This window comes from Chiloscyllium plagiosum, unplaced genomic scaffold, assembly GCF_037043375.1.
Source record: "Chiloscyllium plagiosum isolate Xiang-an unplaced genomic scaffold, Cpla_swu_hap1 HiC_scaffold_11, whole genome shotgun sequence".
Taxonomy (NCBI): domain Eukaryota; kingdom Metazoa; phylum Chordata; class Chondrichthyes; order Orectolobiformes; family Hemiscylliidae; genus Chiloscyllium; species Chiloscyllium plagiosum.
Genome location: NW_028270149.1, coordinates 23,143,597 through 23,169,000, shown reverse-complemented (window position 1 = coordinate 23,169,000; position 25,404 = coordinate 23,143,597). Strand labels below are relative to the sequence as shown.

Genomic DNA, 25,404 nt, shown 5'->3' with positions numbered 1-25,404 from the left:
CAATTCAGCACTTACACCCTTCTGGACTCAGGATTGAGCTAAAATGTCTATATTGTAACCTCTTACCCTACTTTGCTCCTTTCGCTTTACAAGTTTTGATTTTACTGTAGATTTTATCTTGTTTTAATATTGTTTTTCAGCCTGCAGTTGTTCATCATTCTACTATTTACACCTGCTGAAGGCATATTTTTAAACGTATTCTTTACCTGTTCCATTTCCACTCCTTGTTGGTGTTGAATCCCTACGGTCTCCCACACCAGTGCCAGCCTTCCCATTTGCTCTTTTTCCAGCTACTGCCTAATGCTGCTTAAAATCTATTACACGTCTAACCTTTCCACGTTCTACTGAAAGGTCACCAAAGCTGAAGTGTTAGAAGGAATCTTCTGCTCGCTGTAATATTTGGGTTAGAGGCAGGAGTTTGCTGGGTGGAGGAATACACAAAGGCTGCTCCCTTCCCACCTCCACCGTGGTTAAGTTCTGGGTTTTGAAGTCCATGATCACCTCCCCTGCTCCACTAACCTTTTAACTGCCCGTTCAGAACCTCAGTCTGCCATTGCTCAGATTGAGCTAATTATTTGAAAGGGAGGACTGCAGATGCTGGAGATCAGAGTCGAGAGTGTGGTGCTGGCAAAGCACAGCAGGTCAGGCAGCATCCAAGGAGCAGGAGAATTGACGTTTCAGACAAAAGCCCTTCATCAGGTGAGGGAGTGGTGAGGTAAATGGGAGGGTTTGGGGCTGGGGGGGAAAGGTAGCTGAGGGTGCAAAAGGTAGATGGAGTTGGGGGTAATGGTGATAGGTCAGAAGGGAGGGTTGATTGGATAGGTGGGAAGGAAGATGGACAGGCCAGGAGGATGGTGCCAAGTTGGAAGGTTGGGACTGGGGTAAGGTGGGGGGAGGGGAAATGAGGAAACTGGTGAAATCCAAATTGATGCTGTGGGGTTGGAGTATCCTGAGGCGGAAGATAAGGCGTTCTTCCTCCAGGCGTCAGGTGGTTAGGGAGTGGTGATGGCACATTGATGCCATGGAGTTGGAGGGTCCCGAGGTGGAAGATGAGGCATTCTTCCTCCAAGCATCAGGTGGTTGGGCCACACCCTTGAGCTAATTATGGGTTAGCCTTTTGCCATCTCCTCACACCCTGATAACTGCAGCCCTGTGGGAAGATTGTCCCCTCAGCGGGTGAGGGTTGATCAAGACAATCAGCACCTTATTGAGGAACTGGGCATTGAGTCGGGCTTGCCTGCTGGAAGCAAATTCCTTGCTTCTATGCACCCCCCTCACCCCGACCTGTGAAACCTCTCCCTCTCCTCCCACATCCAATTACCTTTAATCTGGATCCGCTTCAATCCTGAAACTGAGTGGACGTTCTTCTTTCAGTATCCTCTATGGGTGCAAGACCCACGAACTTCAGATTGGCTGGCAGCTCTCCACTGACTGGTACTTCCTTCCCCAGGATCTTGATTCAAGCTGGAGACCCACAGTCGGCCTTGTTTCTGCCTGATTGGCATGTGGTTCATCAGGCCTTCCTGGCACGAGGTCGCACCGATCTCCATTTGGCCGATGACACTTGGTACACCTCAACATGATTCTGCCCAAGAACTCTGTTTCTCTCTCCACAGACACTGCAAGACCTGCTGAGTACTTCCAATGCGTCCTGTTTTCATTTCTGGTCAACAGTTACCTGCAGCTAAGGCAGGCTGCTGGGTAAGAGCCAGAGCGCCATCTTATGGCATGCCTTGCCTTATGGGTAATCCTGCCCTTCTTCATCCAAACAGCACAGACAGAGAAACCTCTGTTTCTTCATTCTTGATGAAGGGCTTTTGCCAGAAATGTCAATTTTCCTGCTCCTCGGATGCTGCCTGACGTGCTGTGCTTTTCCAGCACCACTCTAATCTTGACTCTGATCTCCAGCATCTGCAGTCCTCATTTTCGCCCTGTGACAACTTTTACCCCATCCCATCTATTCACTTCTTTACCATTTAACCAGCAACAAAAGCAAACATTGCTGGAAAAACTCAGCAGGTCTGGTGGCATCTGTGGAGAGAAATCCGAGTTAATGTTTCAGGTCCAGTGACCCTTCTGCAGTGAGGATTGTAGCTGGGAAAAAGTTGTTGTATATGGTAGAGATAGGTTTGGGGGAGGGGGAAGGAGGAAATGGTAGGTGGAGATGAAGCACAGAGAGAGACAGAGAGACAGTCGGGCAGCCAAAGGGTTGGGTAAATGTTAGCCTGGGAGAATTAATCGGTGCTAATGAGGATTGTAAAACACTTGTCGATGTTTCTAACATCTCCCATTTTGTTTGTTGATTAACCCTGCATGCCAAATATAGAGATGTGCATTTTCATTTGATCTTTCTCCCCAACTTTCCCACAGGGTGAGCCAGGCCTACCAGGTTTGGACGGAGTTCCTGTGAGTATCTCAGTGGGAATATCTCAAGTGGAGGGATTGACAAAGAAAAGCTATTCTGTTAACTCATGTTGCACACTCGCCTTGTTTTCACATTGAGTTTCTAGCAGTGGGAGTAACTTTGATTAGAATCATAGAATCCCTACAGTGTGGAAACAGGCCCTTTGGCCCAACAAGTTCACACTGGCCCTCTGAGGACTAACCCACCCAGACCCATTCTCCTACCCTATTGCTCTACATTTACCCTGACTGGGGCACCTAACCTACGCATCCCTGAACACTATGGGCAATTTAGCATGGCCAACCCACCGAACTTGCACATCTTTTGCTTGTGGGAGGAAACCAGAGCCCCCAGAAAAAACCCATGCAGACGTGGGGCGAATGTGCAAACTCAGCATTGACAGTCACCCCAGGCTGGAATTACAGAGTATTACGGGGAAATATCCAGGTCGCCCAGTCAGATACACTTATCTCTCATAGAGTCATAGTCGTAGAGATGTACAGCATGGAAACAGACCCTTCTGTCCAACCCGTCCATACCGACCAGATATCCCAACCCAATCTAGTTCCACCTGCCAGCACCCGGCCCATATCCTTCCAAACCCTTCCTATTCATATACCCATCCAAATGTCTCTTAAATGTTGCAATTGTACCAGCCTCCACCACTTCCTCTGGCAGCTCATTCTACACATGTACCACCCTCTGCATGAAAACGTTTCCCCTGCCTGAACTGCTGTGCTCTTCCAGCACCACTAATCCAGAAATTTGGAGAAAATGGTCAAGTTAATTCAATTGAAGGGCACAACATCTGGATATGAAAAGGTGTGCAAGTTTTATCCTTCGATAGTTGGTGTCTGAGTGTCATATCTTTGGACTTTAAATATTCAATGACAGCCCGAAAGCCCGCTGAACCCTAATTATCAGCCTGACCTACCTGTTCAGATTTAATCTGGTCCATGGATGAATTGTCTCTTTTTGCCTTACAGGGTCCAGCGGGCTCTCTTGGATCAGATGGTGCTGTTGGTCCCAGAGGACAGCCGGGTCTTCCAGTAGGTATCCCTGAGAGGACCACCTTGTGTCTCATTCCGCCTACCTGTGTGGTCACTGATTTGATTTCTTTATTGTCACATGCATTTTGTACCACAATACAGTGGGAAATGTTGTTGTATCGTGTCGCCATTCTCGGCGTCGTCTTAAAGCACAGAAAAATAAACCAAAACATAGAATATCAAGGCAGAAAAACAAAGAAATAAAGAAAAAGTGTCCAACTTCACAGTCCTTCTGGTTAAGTGCTGTTTTTAAGTGCTTAAACTCCTCTGTTTTTCTGATAAAGCAACTAGTGTCATAGAGTCACAGAGAGGTACAGCACGAAACAGACCCTTCGGTCCAACCCGTCCATCCAACCAGATATCCCAACCCAATCTACTCCCACCTGCCAGCACCCGGCCCATATCCCTCCAAATCCTTCCTATTCATATACCCATCCAAATGCCTCTTAAATGTTGCAATTGTACCAGCCTCCCCACTTCCTCTGGCAGCTCATTCCATACACGTACCACCCTCTGTGTGAAAAAGTTGCCCCTCAGGTCTCTTTCCCCTCTCACCTTAAACCTGTGCCCTCTAGTTCTGGACACCCCGACCCCAGGGAAGTGACTTTGTCTATTTATTCTATGCATGCCCATCATGATTTTATAAACCTCATCCTCCGACGCTCCAGGGAAAACAGCCCCACTCTTTTCAACTTCTTCCTATAGCTGAAATCCTCCAACCCTGGCAACATCCTTGTAAATCTTTATATGTAAGTAATTACCTACACATCACAGTTAACAGAATCAGACTCAAGTATTTAAACTATTGATGGGGCAGATCCAGGCATTAAGTGTTCAGGAATCGTCAATCAGGCCCCAGTGATTAGTTAGCAGGTCATTAGCCTGTGCCAGATGTGTTACCAGTTGCCCTGATCTGAGCAGTTCTTTAAAAGCTTGCTCGTGCTCGCCTAAACGGTCACAATTTTGCGACGTAATTGTCAAAGCAGCACCAGCAGTTGAGCAGGATGATCCCAGGATCAACCCTGGATCTCTGTGAGCTGGGTTACACTAATATTAATCCTGCTCTTGCTGGGCTCGTGCAGACCATTCAACATCATAGAATATCTCAGACCATATCCCTGTAGCAGAGGAACCAAGAATTCTGGACTGGCTCCCTGCTCTGATCAAAGGCGGCAGTGACAGGGGGTTATAACTGACCTGAACACCTCTTGAAGAGGAAGTCAGCCTGTGTTATTTCATCAGATGATTTTGCAGAGCCCAGTGATAATCATGTGTGTATGGACAGAAGGTTCTCTTGGTTGAGTTGAGTGTCAATGGGCAAGTTTTTTTGACAGTGATTGTAATGTATTGATTTAGAATCAAATCTTTACCCAGAAATCTTGGTCTTAAAATTAAACGCTCAGTGGTTTGCCAATGGGTGTTATAAGTGGCTAGTCCTTTTCTGGGTTATTTTGCAAAAAAAGCAATTAATCTTTTGATCTCTCTTTCCTCAGGGCCGACCTGGTCCCCCAGGCCTTCCAGGGTTGAAAGTAAGTAGTGCTTCATGTTAATTGTGACTGTTCATTCCAGACTATTTTAGAGGGAATATAATCCACACAGCACCATGTTTCAACCCAAGACTCTATCATAGCGATACAGCTGATACATTTCAGGGAATCCCTCTGTCCTTCTCACTGGACTTGACCTTCCTTAGCTCCTTGCGTGAGACCTATCACCACCTTGTGTAGACCACCAAACCTCATCTCATTGCCATCGCCCTGGAATGTTACACCAGACCCCAGTTGAGCTTGCAATGTGGGAAATCCCAAAATAGAAAATTCCTGTCTCTGGCTTCCCCCAAACCCGCTCTCTGTAATCAATTTTATAAGGCGAGATGCCCGCCCCTTACAAGACTGAACATAAGAATTCACAGTAGCTGGCTCAAGATGGCCATTTGTTTGGGTTTGTGCCTGAGAGTCTGGGTTTTACACTGGCTGACCATTGACAGGTGCCACTCGACTTTATATCTGGGGTTGTGTGCTATAGATGTGGCGGGTGCCTCTGCCTGTTGCTATCATTGTTTGAAGTCACCTCAAATTGGCTATGATGCAGAAAACAGGAGTTGGTTGTTTTCTCAATCCCATTTGCAGCCTCCTCCACTCACCCCTTTGTGTTTCTGTCTTACTTACAGTTGATTTCCTACTCATCACCAACTGCTATGGAAATATGAACATGGTGATATAAACCACACGCAGTCAAACACACACACTGACAAAATCATACATGCACACACACAGTCATACACACACACAGACACTCTCTCTCACACACACACACACACAGAGTCGTATACACAGACACAGTCATACTCACAGTCAGATTCACAGAGGCATACATACACACAGTCATATAGACACACAGAAACAATCATACACACACACACAGAGTCATACACACAAATGCACACAGAGACAGTCATACACATACACAGTCATAGATGGAGCAACACACACATAAACATTCACATACAGTCTCACACAGACACAGACATAGGTACATAATCCAAAGATGTGCAGGTTAGGTGAATTGGCCATGCTAAATTGCCCATAGGTTAGGTGCAGTAGTCAGGGGTACATATAGGGAATGGGTCTTCAGAAGGTCAGTGTGGATTTATTGGACCAAATGGCCTGTTTCCATACTGTAGGTAATCTAATGTAAAAAGTAAATGGTACAATTTGAAAAGTGGGCACACACACAGCGAATCCTGAAGGTTTGAATCATTCTCAATTGCCCATAGTGTTAAGTGCATTAGTCCGAAGGAAATGGGTCTGGGTGGATTACTCTTCGGAGGGTCGGTGTGGACTTGTCGGGCTGAAGGGCCTGTTTCCGCACTGTAGGGAATCGAATCTAATCTAATCTAAAAAAAATCTTCTGAATCAACCAGAACACGCTATAAGGGTTGTTTTATAAATAGAGGCATAATGTACAAAAGCAAAGAATTTGTGTTAAATCTTTATAAATCAGAGGTCACTTCTCAAATTGGGGCGGCATGGTGTCTCAGTGGTTAGCACTGCTGCCTCACAGCACCAGGGACCTGGGTTTGATTCTAGCCTCGGGTGACTGTCTAGGTGGAATTTACATATTCTCCCCGTGTCTGTGCGGGTTTCCTCCGGCTGCTCCGATTTCCTGCCACAGACGAATGATGTGCAGGTCAGGTGGATTAGCTATGCTAAATTGCCCATAGTATTCAGGGATGTGCGGGCTAGGTGGGATAACCATGGGAAATGCGGAGTTTCAGGGATAGGATAGAGGGGTGGGTCTGGGTTGGATGCTCTTCAGAGGCGTGGTGTGGACCTGATGGGTCAAGTAGCTGACGTCCAAACTGTAAGGATTCTGAGCATTTTGTCCAACTTGTAAATTCAAATTTGCAGACCATTTTGGCACCACAAGTGCCTTTGTTAGCAGGAGGGACAGTAAACAGAGGCACAGATTTAAGACAGTTGACCAAGGCACCGAGGGGAGATGAAGAGTCCATATTTTTATGCAGTGAGTTGCTATGATTGGGAATGCATTGCCTGAAAGGATGGTAGAAAAATTATAATAATAACTTTCAAGAAAAGGATTAGACACAGACCTGTGGAAAAATTTGCAGTGTTACAGGGAACGAGCAGGAAATTGAACTTATACCAGTCTCAAAGAGTCAACATTGGAATGATAGGTCAAATGGCAGTATTGTTCTGCATTTTTCTCTGAATATCAGAATGACCGTGCTCGACAATGTTGAGCAATATGGTACAGCGTAGCCACGGTGAGGGACTTATAGTGTGCTAACTGATTGAACAACAAAGAATGAACGCACAGATGATGACACAAAGGCCAACTTCACCCTTTCTTAAGGTGACAGCCTTTAAAAGACAATCTTTCTAATTTCGAGAAATATTTGTATTTCAGGGTAACATGGGGTTGGGATTCCAAGGACAGAAAGGAGGAAAGGTAAGTGTGTGGCAAGAGCGAAAGCTGTTGCTGGGCTATTTGTAATTTGCTAGTTTTATGACACTACATTATAAATGTATTAGTTAAATACTTTTATAATATCTAGAACAAAAACATCTGCATTTTCAGTATGTGTTTTTCAACGCTGGAATCAGTTAACAATAGTCCATTTATGCAGGGCTAGCTCTTGAAATGCAGAAGGGTGTGTGGGCGAGCCCTTTTTTTTTATAAAAGCAATCCCAGTAACCTCTCTGTTCATCTGAATTTATTCCCGATTCAGAATCAACAGTGAATATAAACTTTGTTAGCTGTCTTCGTAATCTTGTGAGTGCGACCTCAGAATCTGAAGACATTAAAACCAGCTGCCATGATATTGCCTGATAATTTAGATTAATAAATTAAGTTAGTGTTTCAGAGTCACAGACATGTACAGCATGGAAAAAGACCCTTCAGTCCAGCGCATCCATGCCAACCAGATATCCTAAATTAGTCCCATCCCATTTGCCAACACTTGGCCCATATCCCCCTAAACCCTTCCTATTCATATACCCATCCAGATGCCTTTTAGATGCTGTAATTGTACCAGCCTCCACAACTTCCTGTGGCAGCTCATTCCACACATGCACCATCCTCTGTGTGAAAAAAGCTGCCCCTTAGGCCACTTTTAAATCTTGCCTCTTCACCCTAACCCTCTAGTTCTGAAAAATATCTATTTACCCTACCCATGCCCCTCATGATTTTATAAACCTCTATAAGGTCATTCCTCAGCCGCTGATGCTCCAAAAAAAACAGCCCCAGCCTATGCAGCCTCTCTCTATAGCTCAAACCCTTTAACCCTGGCAACATCGTTGTCAGTCTTTTCAGAACCCTTTCAAGTTTCACAACATCCTTCCTATAGAAGGGAGACCAGAATTGCACGCAATCCTCCAAAAGTGGCTTAACCAATGTCCTAAATTGAAACTAATGTCCAGAATCATTCAATCCCCTCGGTATGCTTACATGATGACAATGTTTATCTGAAGGTAATGTGAAAGCTACACCAAGTACAGGAGCTCTGACTAGGGTTTCCACAATCCTCTTTAGATTTGTGTTTTGTTCTTCTGTTTAAACCAAGACAGTATTTTATTTACATTTTCAAACTGTGTGAAGCACTATAATGAAACATTCATCCACTTTAATCTCTCATCTCTTTCCTGATCAACATGCTGTTTCACTCAATTCCACATGCACTCCCTGTTTTAGTTCTTCTCTCTGATAGGAAAGAGAGGGAAGTGTAGGATGTTGGGTCAGTGAGGGGAGGGAAGTGTAGGATGTTGGGTCAGTGAGAGGAGGGAAGTGTAGGATGTTGGGTCAGTGAGAGGAGGGAAGTATAGGATATTGGGTCAGTGAGGGGAGGGAAGTGTAGGATGTTGGGTCAGTGAGAGGAGGGAAGTGTAGGATGTTGGGTCAGTGAGGAGAGGGAAGTGTAAGATGTTGGGTCAGTGGGGAGAGGGAAGTGTAGGATGGTGGGTCAGTGAGGGGAGGGAATTGTAGGATATTGGGTCAGTGAGAGGAGGGAAGTCTAGGATGTTGGGTCAGTAGGGAGAGGGGAGTGTAGGATGGTGGGTCAGTGAGAGGAGGGAAGTGTAGGATGTTGGGTCAGTGGGGAGAGGGAAGTATAGGATGTTGGGTTAGTGAGAGGAGGGAAGTGTAGGATGTTGGGTCAGTGGGGAGATGGAAGTGTAGGATGTTGGGTCAGTGGGGAGAGAGAAGTGTAGGATATTGGGTCAATGAGGGGAGGCAAGTGGAGGATATTGGGTCAGTGAGAGGAGGGAAGTGTAGGATGTTGGGTCAGTGAGAGGAGGGAAGTGTAGGATATTGGGTCAGTGAGGGGAGGCAAGTGGACGATATTGGGTCAGTGAGGGGAGGGAAGTGTAGGATGTTGGGTAAGTGAGAGGAGGGAAATGTAGGATGTTGGGTCAGTGAGAGGAGGGAAGTGTAGGATATTGGGTCAGTGAGGGGAGGGAAGTGTAGGATGTTGGGTCAGTGGGGAGAGGGAAGTGTAGGATGTTCGGTCATTGGGGAGAGGGAAGTGTAGGATGTTGAGTCAGTGAGGGGAGGGAAGTGTAGGATATTGGGTCAGTGAGAGGAGGGAAGTGTAGGTTGTTGAGCCAGTGAGGAGAGGGAAGTGTAGGATGTTGGGTCAGTGGGGATGTTAGGGGTTGCAGTGTTGGAAGTCGGATCAGTCGGGGATGTTGGGAGAGAAGTGTCAGAGATCAGGTAAGTAGTGGGAGTGGGGAGGAGCATGTGAGAGATTGAGTCTGTGGGGGGCTGGGAGTGGAATGTGGGAGATCAGGTCAGTGAGAGGAGGGAAGTGTAAGATGTTGGGTCAGTGAGAGGAGGGAAGTGTAGGATGTTGAGCCAGTGAGGAGAGGGAAGTGAAGGATGTTGGGTCAGTGGGGATGTTAGGGGTTGCAGTGTTGGAAGTCGGGTCAGTCGGGGATGTTGGGAGGGAAGTGTCAGAGATCAGGTAAGTAGTGGGAGTGGGGAGGAGCATGTGGGAGATTGAGTCTGTGCGGGGCTGGGAGTGGAATGTGGGAGATCATTTGAGGGAGAGGGGAGGGGAGCATCAGCTGTAATGGCAGATGTTGTGCCTCTTGCTGCCATCATTACACCCCACACCCGTCTTTATCCCCTTGTTTTATTTGACCAGAGATTATTTGAAAGTAATTAATCAAAGAAAACAAAATTATTTTAAGAAGGATATGATGGAAATTCTGGTCAGTAAAATAATAGAGATGCTGAGGTTATGAAGTGGAATACTTCTCCATTGCAGTCACCCACTGCCTGAATTGTGTGATCATCTGTAAGGTACAACATGTTTGGACAGAAAGTAGAACTCTCTTAGTTACAATTTGACAGTAACATCAAAGGAAGATCCCTTTACTGTACCATTGAGACTTGGCCCAGACTTCCCCCATCAGCTTTGCTAAGCTTAGTGCGGCAGAGTGGTCATGTCCCAGGGCCAGAAGGCCTGGGTTCAAGTCCTACCTGTTACAGTGAACCTAAGTGAGTTAATTAAAAATATCCATTAGGGTTGTGTTCAACTGGAGCCAGACCAGGGTTGGTTTTGTAACGTGATCACTTGAAACTGATTCATGGAAACTTATTTCTCAAAGTACCTTCAGAACCTATAAACAAAGGAGATGTACCCAGCATCACATGGGCTGGCATCAACTCTAACCCTGAAAGTGAAACAAATACTGCTCCACTCAATCCCCAATGATTTAAATCTTCAAACTGGCCTTTTTCTAAACCACTGCTGCCTCCTTCACTTTTGGGAATATTAAACACTTTAACAATAATTTCAGTCTGAGTTCATTCAATTTTTGTGCATTACATGGACTAGATTCTTATATCTTATTAACCCAGAGTGAACTTTATGATATCTTTAATTGCAGCGTTGCAAATCTCCAATCAGAGACGCGTGGAGCTGGTGGTATCCTAGCTCAGCAGTGCCAATTACAGGATCCAAATGTTACTACTGCCTTGACTGGCAGTTTTTTTAAACACCCATTAACTCTAACAGGAACAATTTCATTTCACCTGACGTCCTGCTCCTAAAGTTGTAGAAATCACAATTTAATTTATCCTGATCATTTTTTAAACAAGGTGATCATTTTAAAAAAAAGAGTGGGGTTGGCTGCAACATGGAAGTGTCAAAGAGCAGACCGAGATCAAATCAAAATACTGAGCAACAAAGGTAGGCTGTATCAGTCAACTCTAACAGAAAGGCGGAATTAAAAAGTACTGAAAATGCAGATGACTGTATGAAATATTGAAAAAGAACAACTGCATTCCTGCTGTCTGTGCTGTTTGGATTAAGTTTTAATAAGCAGCAAGCTACAATGCCTGGATCTCGAGCCATCCTAACAAATGCCCCACTCACTTCATTCTCATTTGCTTTTTAAACAGATAGCGTGTGTGTGTGTGTGAGATCCTTCGAACCGCACTGACCGCATAATCACGTTGCCACTGGCTCTCGCTGTGATTACAATCACTGTTTTTAATGATGTGATCCTTATGTTGTGAACAAGGTTTGGCAGTTCTTGGCTTTTTGTGCATCTGTCAAGAGGGAAAGGCTGAAAGGCAGCATGAAAGGCTGTGAGCTGTCACAATACAGTCCCACAGCCTCACCACATTGTGTCACTGTGAAGGCAATGCTCAGAACAGAGTGTTCCAGGGCCCGATCCTGCGTGAATGTCCCTCACTTTAGTGACACTCCCTCTAAATTATCATTATTTTAATTCAGGACTCCTCATCTCTCCCAGAATTCTTAACTTAGTGTATTTTGTGGGTTGTCGTGGATGAAACCTTCCACAGTTCTGGAAGGTGCCAGGCAAGAGAAGGGAAGAAAATGAAGCTGACCACCATCTCTGTATAGCTGTTAAACATTAGCAGGAGTTGCCTGGCTATTGGTAGAACGACATTGGCAGTAGACCAGGGGTGACCCAAGAAGGTCAGTGGGATTGGGAAGAAGGGTTTCAAGAAATATTTCAGTTGCCTAGTTTGTAAGAGGAACCAGATGGACGCACTGGGCTGTCAGTGGAGGAGCTTTAGGTGAACCAGCAGGGAGTTAGAATCTTCGGTGATACTTATAAGACAGTGTGCATTATCAGGTAAGGACAGGCCCTTCATTTGTGAGTTGTGACCTGAATGTATCTGATTTCACATGAAGCTGAGATACTGGTTGATACCCATGAATCCCGAGGCCAGCTGAAGTCACTGCTTCAGGAGATGAGGAAAGCAAAGAAGAAATTTGGGAAAACTATTGCATTGTGCTGGTGGTTGTTGAACCAGTCATCTTCTGCCAATAGCTGCCAAGCTTCCTTTGGATTGATAGCTTTAGCATGTATTGTGCTTCCATTGACATCACATGCTCTGTGTCCCAACGTGTTGCTATTTTTGACGTAATAGATGCGATGTGCTGAATCACCCATTTCCCAAACTCTAGCTTATCCTCTGTCCTTCATGTTCAGCTCAGTTAACACACTACACCATTCTGCTGCTGAAATCTCAATCGCTGTGTGTAACTACTCTCGATTGCAGGGGTTGGCCTCTTGTGACAGGATCCAGATTTCCACATCTGTGATCTCGATTCCTTTTTTTGGTTTAATTGAAACAAAAGGAATTGTTGGTCTTCTCCCTCCTATTTGCATCTTCACTTTATTCTGATCTAGCCTTGTTGTGCTGTCTGCTGTTCTTTATCTCATTTGTTTCTGTTCATTTCCTTATCTCTGTCACCAGGTCTTCCTTTCCCTCTGTTGTCAATAGGCTTTTAAATCTCAACTTTGCCATCATCTAATTCCCAAAATTTGTCTTATTTCAACTTTGCTCCTCCTCCCTTTGACCACTGTGGCATTTTGCCCAAGAACCTTTGACTTCTTTCCAATTGGGCAACCTGGTTTTTATCGTCACTGATGCCCTTCGGATCAGATCCTGCTTGGAGAGCAAGGCCAATCCCTGCACCAGCACAAATTAACCAGAGTATTAATGACACATTTTTCAGAATGTTATTTATGGAAACGTTTGTCAATTATGTTTGGAGAATAAACATGCGTAACCTTTCCACCGCTTTTTTCTGAGAGGGTTTCTTATTATTTTCGTTTGCCATTCCCACTTGTCTCTGTTTTCCTGTTTGAGTACCCTCCCTCCTCTCTCACGCTGTCCAGCATGAGATTAAGTCATGTTCAGTCTCTCTCAGTAAATGTGTGATACTTACATGACGAGGAACAGTTGAGACCAATAGATGGCACTTTTACCAGTCCTTCCCCCTTTCTGTATGGAAACAAGTGAACTTTGTTAATACCCTACACCCTCCTGAAGATCCCATTGAGGTAGTGAATCCAATATGTTGGTAATCACTGTGGGAATCAATACTGTACACCCCTCTCTGATTGCTAGTCCATTGGGAGAAAGTGAGGACTGCAGATGCTGGAGATCGGAGTCAAAAAGGGTGGTGCTGCAAAAACACAGCCGTCAGGCAGCATTCGAGGAGCAGGAGAGTTGCTGTTTTGAGCATAAGCTCTTCATCAGGAATGTCCTGCTGTTTGGATGCTGCCCCTTCAGCTGTGCTTTTCTAGCATCACACTTTTTCGCTGCTACTCCATTGAACTACCTTTGATATGTTTACTTGGCACATCTGTTTCTGAACCATCTTGTTTACCACTGTTTCTTTTTTCCAAGATAAAAAAAAGATCTTTTCCTCTGGTGGTGGGAAGGTGAAAATAGTTAACTTTGCAAGATTGTTACTTTTGTCTATAATACACTAAAACTGTTTCTGACACTAACCGTAACTAACTTTTCCGCCCTCCTCCCTCCCTCCACCCTCCCTGACCCCAGGGTGATGTAGGCCTTCCGGGCCCTCCCGGCCGCCCAGGAACTATCCCACAGGGCTCAGGGCCTGGGCTAAACTTCTCCATCGTAGGAGAGAAGGTAACACTTGGGAGCGAGCTGTGAACTGAGTGCATGGCAGTCCTGCAGGAAATGGGGCTTATTGGACACTATTCCTCTCCTAATTCAGGAGATTCAGCCGTACATTCCCTCATTATAAAGAAACTGGCTTTATATCCTTATTGTTGGTCATGAGTTAATGAGTGCACTAGTTGACCTGCTTAAGGAGCTATGAGCACTTTCGATTCATAGCCATATGAATAGATTGTGTTTTACAGCATGCCTTTTAACATAGGTCCTTTGGCCTAGAGAGCTAATGTTATTTTTGAATTTGCGATCTATTGATAATTGCACAGGAGATCTGATCCTAATAAGTAAAATGTTCTTGTTGGATGAACACTCTTTGTGGAGTAAACCAAGGCCACTTAAGAGTTGACAGACATTGGATATGACCCATTCTAACCCTCAGAAACAATGGTACCCCACAGTTCAGTGCCCCATTTCCAACCAGGGTTACCACAATCACAGGTAACGTTGTTTTGTTTGATTAAAAAAAATGTAAGCTTCCTTCCTGATTGCTACACCTCAGGGAGACGTGGGTCTGCCAGGTCCTCCTGGACCACCACCTGCCACCGGGCAACTTGAGTTTGGTGGACAACCTGGATTTCCAAAAGGGGACAAAGGTGAAAAGGTTTGTGGAACGAAAAAAAGGTTGGTCGCGGCTGGGAAGGGTGAATGACATTTCAGTGTAAATTTAGACTCACCATCCAGGAATAAGTTGATACTTTGAGGACTAAACATTATTGGCAGTTCTTCCTATGTTAGGACATGGAACTGATTATTATACTCATACTGATGCCCGCTAGACAACAGAAATCTCTTTTCTTTTTGCATCAATATCCCCATCAGGCAATTTAGGAGTCAGAAGCAGAAGGTGTTCGCTACAGGCTGTAAGTTCCCTGTACTCAGCCTTGCTCTGAGTCTCTGAGATCTTTCCTCATTGCTGATTTCCCACTTTGGGCCCATTCTATGGCTTTAATGAGTGAGATTCCCAATTATTGACAGATTATGGACTTTCCCACTGGGTAAGAGTTTGGCTTGTTATGTTTCATTTCATGGAAACATTACAGACATTCAGAGGTTGTTAAAAGTCACACAATACCAGGTTATAGACCAACAGGTTTATTGGAAAGTGGAAGCTCTCAGAGCACTGCTCCTTTGTCAGGTAGCTAGTGGGCAGGATCGTAGGACACACGGAATTTAGAGTAAAAGATCAAAGTGTTATACAACTGATGTGATGTATTGAACAAACTGAGATTGCTGTTACGTCTTTAATCACTGAGAATGGGGATGCAGGTTTCGATTGATTAATATGTAAATCTCAGAATACCTTTCAAGTCACAGCTCCAAGATAACTTAAGATTTTATCAGATCTAAAGTAAAGGTGACATCTCAGCTCAGACAATGTATTAAAGGTGTGAGGTTAGAGTCTGTCTGTATCCCAACCTGGAGTCAAACTGATTCTATTTCCAAAAGTAGGAATTTATAAAATGTCACACTGACTGACTGCCTTCAGTTTGTGTGCTTTTTGAATAAAATAAAATGTATTTGCAAATACAAACCTGCAAACCCATTCTAAGTGATTGAAGACTTAACAGCAATCTAGGTTTGTTCAATACATTGTGTCAGTTGTGTGCCATTTTTATTTTTTATTATAAATTCTATGTCCTATCATCATGCCCCACTAGCTACCTGATGAAGGAGCAGCGCTCCGAAAGCTTCTACTTTCAGCTAAACTTGTTGGACTATAACCTGGTATTGTGTGATTTTTACTTTCATCCACCCAGTCCAACACCCAAGCCTCCACATCATTCATCTCTCTACAGTGCAACCTTTGAAGTAATTTAGACTTAGAACTTCATAATAACAATTTTCGCTGTCAGACATCCTTCCTGACACTGATGTGACAGTGTTGTATGCTGGTTACACAACCTATTAAACATTTGCTGGAGACAAAAAAAAATAAAAAGGCAGATGCTGGAATCCAAGGTAGAAAAGCAGAAGGCTGGAAGAATACAGCAAGCCAGGCCGCATCAGGAGGTAGAGAGGTCAATGTTTTGAGTGTAACCCTTCCTTTGGGTTACACACGAATCTTTGATTTCTTCACCTCCTGATCCTGCCTGGCTTGCTGCGTTCTTCCAGCCTCCTGCTTGTCTGCCCCATTAAACATATGAGCATACAAATTAGGAGTAGGAGTATGGCATTCATCCCCTAAAGTCTGGTCAATAATATCATTTGGTTATGGCCTCAACTAACGTTGATACCCTACTCCACTTGCTTTTCATGAATCAGTTCATCATAAAGCTGTAATCCATTATCCCTTTATCTGTGCTTCTAAACAGGGTTGCTGCTTCATAGATCCTAGATTTCCATTCACCACCTGCCTTGTCAGGATTATTATCTGAGCTATCACTTTGTGTCATTTCTACCTGAAATCAATGGAAACTACCAACTGCAGTATGAAACAAGTGGATCCTAACAGCCATAGCACAAAAGGGCCAAATCAAAATGTAATTTAAATAACGTTGTTAGTCCATTTCCTTTCTCTGCCGTTTCCTGTGGAAAATTGCCTGAATTCCTCCCAGCAAATATTCATGGGGAGTATGGACACTGGATCTCACCGCACTGATGGGTCAAAGGGGAAGCTGGACAAATAGATGAGGGAAAAAGTGGTAGAAGGAAATGCTGATTGGGTCAGGTGGTGTCAAATGGGAGAATGCTCATGTAGGACATTGACTATTGTCTATTGACATAAATGCCAGATTAGGCCTTTTAGCCTGAGTGTCTGTATCTATGGTAGATATTTCTAGCTAATTCCATGTGGCACTCCCAGGAGTGAGCAGAACAATCTAATCTTCAACTAAATGGTGTTAAGTGAGCCTGCTTTGAAACATTAGTTCAAATGGTGGAATTGCAGAAAAGGGCAGTATTTTGTGCAGAAGGGACCAATGTAGTTGGGTATACTTTGGAAATGCAGAGCTTCCAGAAGATGGCCAGCTGCAGAGCTACCACATGCTGCCTTCCCATGAAATTTGACTGGGACATCACGAATGTGAGTACGTAGACATCTGCTGAAATGCTGAATCGAGAGGAATGTGATGTACGGCATTGAGTCTACAGAAGGAATAACTGAATAATTTCTCATTGAAGGTGTTAATTTGTGGGTAACTCAGGAATTGCCAAACTATGTAGTCAGGTCTCTGACAAACATTTATTGTAAATGTAGTCAATACAGTGGCATGTGAAAATATAGTGTCAGGAATAGCAAGACTCAGACATGGGCATTTTTCACATTTTCTCCCTTTAGATGCTGCTTTAACTTTAAATGGCAATCCAATCATGCCGGACAGATGATTAAGGGAGTAATAATCAAGCCATTGTCACTATTAATGCTCAGGAAGATATATGATGAGTTAATTGTTTACAAGAGCAGAACCAAAACGTCCTGCTTCACTGAGAGGGGATGGATTCTTGCAATAACTTTGCCAAGAGAACTTTAGGGCAAGAAAAATAAAAATTGCTCTTTAATTTAGAAAATGAGGATGAGTGATAGTTTAATCTGAGGGTCACCATGCCTCAGTGAGGGGTAAGGTTGAGAGGGTGGGACCTTTGTGGTAATCTCATCTAGTGCAGGAATTAAACCTACATTATTGATGATTCGGAGATCACCTGATGAAGGAGCGTCGCTCCGAAAGCTAGTGTGCTTCCAATTAAACCTGTTGGACTATAAACTGATGTTGTGTGATTTTTAACTTTGTACATTATTGATGTCACTATGCACCACAAATCAGCTGTCCAGCCTACTCAGCTAACCGACCTCTGGTTCAGGCATGTAACATAAATCATTTTGAGAGCAAGTAATGCAAATACCTTGACAAGAAATAACAGTAGTGATAAAACACAAAACAATCTAATTATACATGTCTTTTCTGAATGGGGGACAAATTTTGGTCCAGTAATATTGCTGGCTACAAATCTGTTACTCATAGAGGCCGTGGTGAATTGTTGAATGCCAGACAAGAGAGATAATTTACACACAATATTAAATAGTCCATTCAGTAAAAATGTGTGTTCATTAGTAAATTTTGATTTTGTTGCTTTTTGACAATGCTGGCTTCTATTTCTTTTGGAAAGAGATTATGATAGTAAGGTTTTGACATTGGTGAGTTGGGGGAGGTGGTGTTGGGAAGAGAGGTGTTTGAGTAGATTTTACAGTTCTGAGCAAACCTTTGTCATTTGAGATGATCAGTACCATAATGTTGTGCCATATTTGTTCTCCTCTCTCACAGGGTGATATGGGATCACCTGGTCCTCGTGGAGAGTTTGGATTTCCTGGCCTTCCGGTAAATGTTTCCTTCTGTCATTTGCATAGGGTTTGTGATGCTTTGTACAATCAGTCCATTACTCTCAATGTGGGCAGGGGAGAGGAGTGATGCAAATGTTCTAAATATCACCCCTCTTCCCTGTGGTTTTTCTCCCAGACCTCCTTCTCAGATGTGCTGGCTCTCTGAGTACTGGTGACTTTTCGTGTGTCTCCTCCTCCTCCTGGTTTACTTCAATAGCATGGACATGAGGCCCATCAAGTCTGCGACAGTCATCAAACACCCAAATTGCTTTAATCCCATTTTATAGCCTTTGACCCTTAACCCTGTATGCTATGACTTTTCAAGCATCCATCTAAATGCTTCTAAAGAGCATGATAGGTCCTGTCTCTATCACCCATATAGGCAGTGAGTTCCAGACATTCACCACCCTTGAATGAAAATCTATTGGCTTAAATCACCTCTCAATCTTCTATCCCTTACCATAAATCTATGCACCCTGATTATTGACCCCCTCCGCTAAGGGGGCAAATTTCATTCCTATCCTGTCTATTCAAGCCCCTGATAATTTTGTAGACCGCAATCTGGTTCCCCCTCAGCCTTCTCCAAGGAAAACAAACCAAATCCCTCTAATCTCTCTTTACAGCTGAATCACACTAACCCAAGTAACATCCTATGAATCCCTGCAATGCAATCACATCCTTCCTTCAATGTGGTGATCAGAATTGTACACAGTATTTGAACTGTGGCCTTACCAATCTCACATATAGCTCCATCATCACCTCCCTGCTCTTATATTTCATGCCTTAATGAAAAAGGCAAGTCTAGGGGTAAAATGTGTGTGCAAGTTAAGATGGAGGTTGACTTTGCAGATGTGGCAAAAAGTTTCTTTATTTTTAGGAGACGGGGGGGATGTTTGAAAATTGAATAGAAGGTATGGTTGGTGCAAATCTAATATAGTCAAAAATAAGTTGAAGATAGTGGGGATATTCAAAGGGTCAGGCAGCAGCTGTGAAAAGAGAATGATTGGGAGAAGTTAGAGATATGACAGGTTTAAAGCAAGTTAGAGAGTCAGAGGACACAGAGAAAAAATATGAAGCTCTGTTATCGGGCAGAAGGCAGGAGCAATTACATTAAAAAGGATGAAGTTTGAAATCTGTTTTCTGGTTAGCTTCCTTTCTTTTTGTTTTTGCAATGTAGCTTGTAGTTTAATATAAGTTTTTATCAAAGTGAAGTCAAGCCTCATGTAACTGTTGTCTTCCTTCTTTTCCAGGGATATTCGGATATAGTGAGAGCAAAAGGAGAGAAAGGAATCCCTGGTCTCCCAGGCCCAAGGGTATGGAGCAACATTTTAACTAAATTACCAATTGCCACATGTTCCCATTCTGCTGAGGGGAGATGATGAAAGATGCTCCCCGATCTATCACTTATCAAAGAAATCAGTGCCTTGATATCTATTGAAAGAACCTTCAAAATCATTAGGTAAAGGTGAGAACAGCACTGAAACGTATGGCCTAGCATTCTGAATTAGTGCTTACAATGTGGAACTTCATCCACCAACAGCATATGTAGAATCCCTGCAGTGTGGAAGTAGACCATTCGGCCCATCGACCCCCGCTCCCCACTCCCAGTGAATCCATCCAACTGTACATCCCTGGACACTATGGACAATTTACGGTAGTCAATCCATCTAACCTGCACACCTTTGGATTGTGGGAGGAAGCTGGTGCGCCTGGAGGAAACTCATGTAGACATGGGGAGAACGTGTAAACTCAACAGAGATAGTCGCCTGAGGATAGAATTGAACCCAGGTCCCTAGCACTGGAGGCAGCAGTGCTAACCACTGGGTCATTGTACCACTGGAAATCACAGGCACATTCTCCATAAGTCTCCTTCATGGACAGTATGTCAGTTGTCCAGTATGCGCTCCCCTTCACACCGGGATGCTGGCATTTAGAAAATAGACCCTCTGATGTTTGCTGTACCAATGGACGAAATGGACAGGTGTAGTGATACAGACACAAATGGTGCTCACTGCTCTGACTCGTATTCTCACTGAGAGAGAGAGGCAAGTGGTGTCCGGGGATACCTTGGCTATAAAAAGCACTGCAAGGCGTCAACCTAGATTTTGCAGCATAGAATGAGGGTGGTTATAAATGCATGGGAAAATCACTTAAATAGCCATTTTAATATGGAAATCCCCGAAGGAGCTTCACAGGATCTTAGTCAAAGACAACCTGACTAGTGATTAAAAAGGAGATTTTGAGATAGGAAGTGGCAAGCTTTGATGAGGATCTTAAAGAAGAGAGAAAATCCTAAAGGTTTAAGGATAGAATCCCAGTACTTAAGGCTTAGATTCCTGCAAATCATCCAGAGTCAAACCTGAGCTAAGGTCAGATGGCCTTCTTTGGAATTCACAAGAGAAGTTGCAATATAATATAAACATAGATCTTTTAATGGAGCTATCTAGGATCATGAATAGCTCTCATTTAATTTCCCTCAGCCTCATGGTAGGAACGACTGCGACCTGAGGACACAGCCTTAGAGTAAAGGGAAGACCTTTGAGAATGGAGATAAGGAGAAACTTCTTCAGCCAGAGAGTGGGGAATCTATGGAATTCACTGCCACAGAAGGCTATGGAGGCCAGGTCATTGAGTATATTTAGGGCTGAGATAGATAGGTTCGTATGTATCAAGGGGATCAAGGGTTAAGGGGAGAAAGCGGGAGAATGGGGTTGAGAAACTTATCAGCCATGATTGAATGGTGGAGCAAACTCGATGGGCTGAGTTGCCTTACTTCTGCTCCTATGTCTTATGGTCTTATGTTCAGCTAGAGAAAGCCAGATTCAAAGACAAAGTTTTGGAAACTGTTGAGGTTATTAATATATCCTGAAATTAATTTTCACTTAGCATCATAGAGATGTGCAGCATGGAAATAGACCCTTTGGTCCAACTCGTCCATGCTGACTAGATATCGTAAATTAATCTAGTCCCATTTGCCAGCACTTGGTCCATATTCCCTCTAAACCCTTCCTATTCATATTCCCATCCAGATGCCTTTTAAATGTTGTAATTGTACCAGTCTTCACCACCTCTGGCAGCTCATTCCATACACGCACCATCCTCTGCGTGAAAAAGTTGCCACTTCAGTTCCTTTTAATCTTTCCCCATCTCACCATGAACCTCTGCCCTTTAGTTCTGGACTCCCCATGCCAGGCAAATGACCTTGTCTATTTACCCTATCCATGCCCTTAAACAAGGTCACCCCTCAGCCTTTTTTTAGCTAGGTTATAATTTTCCCAGGTAGTAAAAGGGATGGGTGAAATTTATCAATAACTGTATCCTCACCAAAAAGGGATAAAAGTAGGGTGCACTGAGTATTTAATACAGTAAACTAAATGAAAAGATTTATTTTGGAATGAAAACACATGCAATTTGATGCTTATATGAAAAGTATAAATTCTGAAACTAGATAAATTCCGAAGGGATAACTAATTGTTATTTATGAAAGAATCCAAACATCAAATTTGGTACAGGTGTGAGTTTTTCTTAAAAGTAAGGATATCCATCAGGAATTAAATAAATAAGAATAAATATTGCTGGAAAAGCTCTGCAGATCTGGCAGCATTTGGGAAAGCAGAGTTAACGTTTTGAATCCAGTGACCCTTGTACAGAACAGGGTTCTGAAGGTGCGGGTCCTGATATAATAATAAGTCTTGGTACCATATATTCTTTTGTGTGATTGCAGTTTTAATTATAAGGCTGGCATTATAAAGTTATGTCCCAGTGTTGATAGCTCCAGCTAGCACAATGGTTCAGAGAACATCTCCAGGACATACGCACCCAACAACCCCACCGCCTTGTGACCGACCACTTCAACTCCCCCCTCACTCCATCAAGGGCATGCAAGACCTGGGCCGCCTCCACCACCAAATCCAAGCCATCCAATGCCTGGAGGAGGAACACCTCATCACTTGCCTCAGGACCCTTCAACCACATGGAATCAGTGTCCTCATCTCTCCTCCCCCACCTTATCCCAGATCCAACCTTCCAACTCCTGAAGTGTCCTACCTGTCCATCTTCCTTCCTACCTATCTGCTGCACCTTCCTCTCCAACCTATCACCATCACCCTCCACCTTCGTCTACCTAACACCTTCCAAACTACCTTCCCCCCAGCCCCATTCTCCTGCCACTTATCTCTTAGCTTCCTTGGTCCCCATCCCCCGTGTTCCTGATGAAGGGCTTATGCCTGAAACATTGATTCTTCTCCTTGGATGCTGCCTGACCAGATGTGCTTTTCCAGCACCACATTTTTTGACTCAGACCTACAGCATCTGCAGTCCTCACTTTCTCCTAGTGTGTTAGCACAGAGTGTTGAGAACCATCTTTGGTGTGTGTATTTCTCATTGGCAAATTCACATTCTTGTATGGGGAATGAAAAATATTGTGTTTGCCTTGTTGGTTTTGTCACCTGTCAGAAAACAAATCTTGCTGTAAATTTAATTTGAAAATAATTTTGAACAAAGTCTTCCTGGACAGTATTAACGCTATATATTTTGATCCTTGTTCCTTCACAAGGCTACAAATCATTCAGGTTCAATATATGATGAAGCAATGCTATTTTGTGGTTGAACAGTATTGTTCACAGAAGTGAAGCAGATTTAATTACGCTGCATCTCCCGAGATATTTCAAACCACTGGAATTGTTGTTTTTGCCCAAGGTTTCTCATGGCATATTTTGACAAAGATTATACTTCTTTCACATTATAAGGAACAGTTGGATCTGCTAGCGCTTAGCCTGGACAGTACAAAGGCTTGTCACTTGTTGTCCTTTATTCTCCTTTGAGAATGTGGAAGAATTAGATAGAAATTACAAGTCAGAAGCAAGCCATTTTGCTCAACCTGAACATGTTTGGTTGTCTATCCTCGGTATGGTTTCGCATTCATACTCCATTATCTTGTCTGGTTATTTTCATTGTGTTCAAATATAATTTAGGAGGTCTTCTGGGGCAGTGGCTGCCTTGGATCCAAAAGCTGCAGGTTCAAGTCCTCCTCCAAGACTTGATGGCCAAAGAAGGTGCATTCTTAATGTAGCCAAATAGGTATCAACTGGTAAATCCCTCCAACAAGTGCCAATGATGGGTGGTAAAAGCAGGGAATATTCCTGGTCAGCCATGTGAAGGAAAAAATCGGAGCCTTTACTGTCCAGACTGCAATGTGCATGCGAAAGTTAGGTAAGTATGTAAAAGTGAATGTTGCTGCAGCTACTCAGACTCATGGGGGTCTGGTTAGCTTTGTTGGCTGGATGATAGTGTGGAAGGCACTTTATCCTGATCCCAATCCCAGTTCTGGTTGGGATGGATTCAGGAGCTGCCTTTCTATCCTATGTGAGGTGAGATTGCAGTGTTGTGGCCGAGATTTGCTTTTCTTCTTGTCCTACCCCGTGGTGGAGGTCGCAGCGCAGTGGCTCAGCCTTGGGCCTAGGCATAAATATGAAGAAGGCGAGAAACCATTTAACCTATTCTGAAAAATCGGCATTGGAATCCAACCAACATGAATGCAGAATCAAACCATAGGATGTTCAACCAACTTTGAATCAGATCCTGCCTCACTGGAAAAAGCAACAGTCCTATGCTTAAGCCAAAAGGCTGTCTGAAACATCTGAGCAGATTGAACCCCAAGCACTGGCTATGATTCAAAATCTCGTTAATAGACTTGAAACCATCTCCTAGACCCTGTCGTCAAATGTTCATGGTTTGCACCAGTTCAATTGGGAACCAAGTGCAGCACCTCAGTAAACATGCAGAGAAGATTTACAGCTTGCTGTCATTTGAATCACTAATTCTGATTCAGAGTTTTACAACCCTCTGGGTTGCCTGCCCACCTAAATTTTGTCTGTTTGGGCTGTTAATTCTGTACACATATTCCAGCTCAACTCTTCCAAAACATTTTCCTGTAGTGACTCCATTTTGAGGCTTGAAAATTGTCATGACCCACTGAGTGAGAACTGATTGGAGGGGGTTGAGGTCCTGTGAGAACCTGTGTGTTAGGGTGGGAGGTACCTGTCAGGATCAAAGTCAGGGTCTGTCTGTTATAATGAGAGGACTACTGTTAGAACTGAGAGAGATTCATGATAATCAGTGGTGCCTTTGAATTATCTTGAACTCCAGCTCAGGATCTCCACTTAGGGTCCTAACCTACACTTTAGGAAACTCTGTTATAGATCTTTGAATCATGGAAATAGCCTGCTTATATCCATTCTCTTCCTTCATAGTTTCAAAATCCTTCATCAAATCACTGCTTTATCTATTCTGTTTGACAGCAATGAACTCCAGTTTAAGTCTAGTACAGAGATAGCAGTTACTCAGTTTTGAATTTGATCTTAATGTTAGGCATCTGAAACCTTTTGATCTTTTGACTTTTGAAACTGCAAACAGAACAGCATTCATTTATATTTTCCAGCTTTCCTTCCTTATGAGAATTGCATAAGATCAGAGATAGAATACTATTCGCAACTCGTTATGCACATCCAGGATGACCCAGTCAGAAGAGTTCATTATTTTTGTTAGGTAGTCAAAATCTAGATGCAATAGATGGATGATATGCTTGCCTAAAGGCATACGAAGGAGATTTCAGGTGGTAGTTTGAGGCAGAATCAGGCAGTGACAATATGTTGATATGAGCTGCTTCTATCTGCTCTGTCTTAAAGCTCTAGGCAGTCCCTCTTTATTTCCAAAACTGCTCTTTGAAAAATGTGTGCTTTAGTGCTTTAATCCTTCTTCTGTTGAAATTTCAATTGATTCCTTTCATTGATTCTTCTAATTATTCAAGAATATGTTTTCTTTTCTGACTCTATTCCTTGATGAATGTCCCTTGATTTGACTCCTATCCCCCCTTGCCCATTATCGTTCCTGCATTTGTTTGTTGTTAAAAGCTGCTGTCAGGCCTGTGGGTCCAGTGAAACCAATCCAGGGAGTCCTAGAAACATAGTTAGGGAGCTGCACAGTTATTGGTCAAGGGTCTGGTAACTCATCATTCATTGCTTAAGAGTATGGGCCACTGTCAATCTGGGGTGTCCATCCATTAAAAGTCAAAGGGGCAGGAGGGAAAGGGTGATGTTATCAGAGACCACAGCTGTGGACAAGAAGTTGGGGAATATAGGGGT

The 25,404-nt window shown here is 43.6% G+C and overlaps 1 protein-coding gene across 4 annotated transcripts in view; it reads left to right on the top strand.

The window, feature by feature from the left end:
- col4a6 (collagen, type IV, alpha 6) overlaps positions 1-25,404 on the top strand; it is a 423,829-nt gene that overhangs the window by 268,130 nt on the left and 130,295 nt on the right. For 3 of the 4 annotated variants that reach the window (XM_043705027.2, XM_087991899.1, XM_087991897.1), the window contains exons 9-15: positions 2,371-2,406; positions 3,391-3,453; positions 4,947-4,982; positions 7,384-7,425; positions 14,447-14,548; positions 18,207-18,260; positions 19,513-19,575. In XM_043705027.2, the coding sequence (XP_043560962.2) occupies positions 2,371-2,406; positions 3,391-3,453; positions 4,947-4,982; positions 7,384-7,425; positions 14,447-14,548; positions 18,207-18,260; positions 19,513-19,575 (396 nt within the window). Of the gene's footprint in view, positions 1-2,370; positions 2,407-3,390; positions 3,454-4,946; positions 4,983-7,383; positions 7,426-13,806; positions 13,900-14,446; positions 14,549-18,206; positions 18,261-19,512; positions 19,576-25,404 lie in introns of all 4 variants that reach the window. The other variant, XM_087991898.1, reaches the window with a different exon arrangement.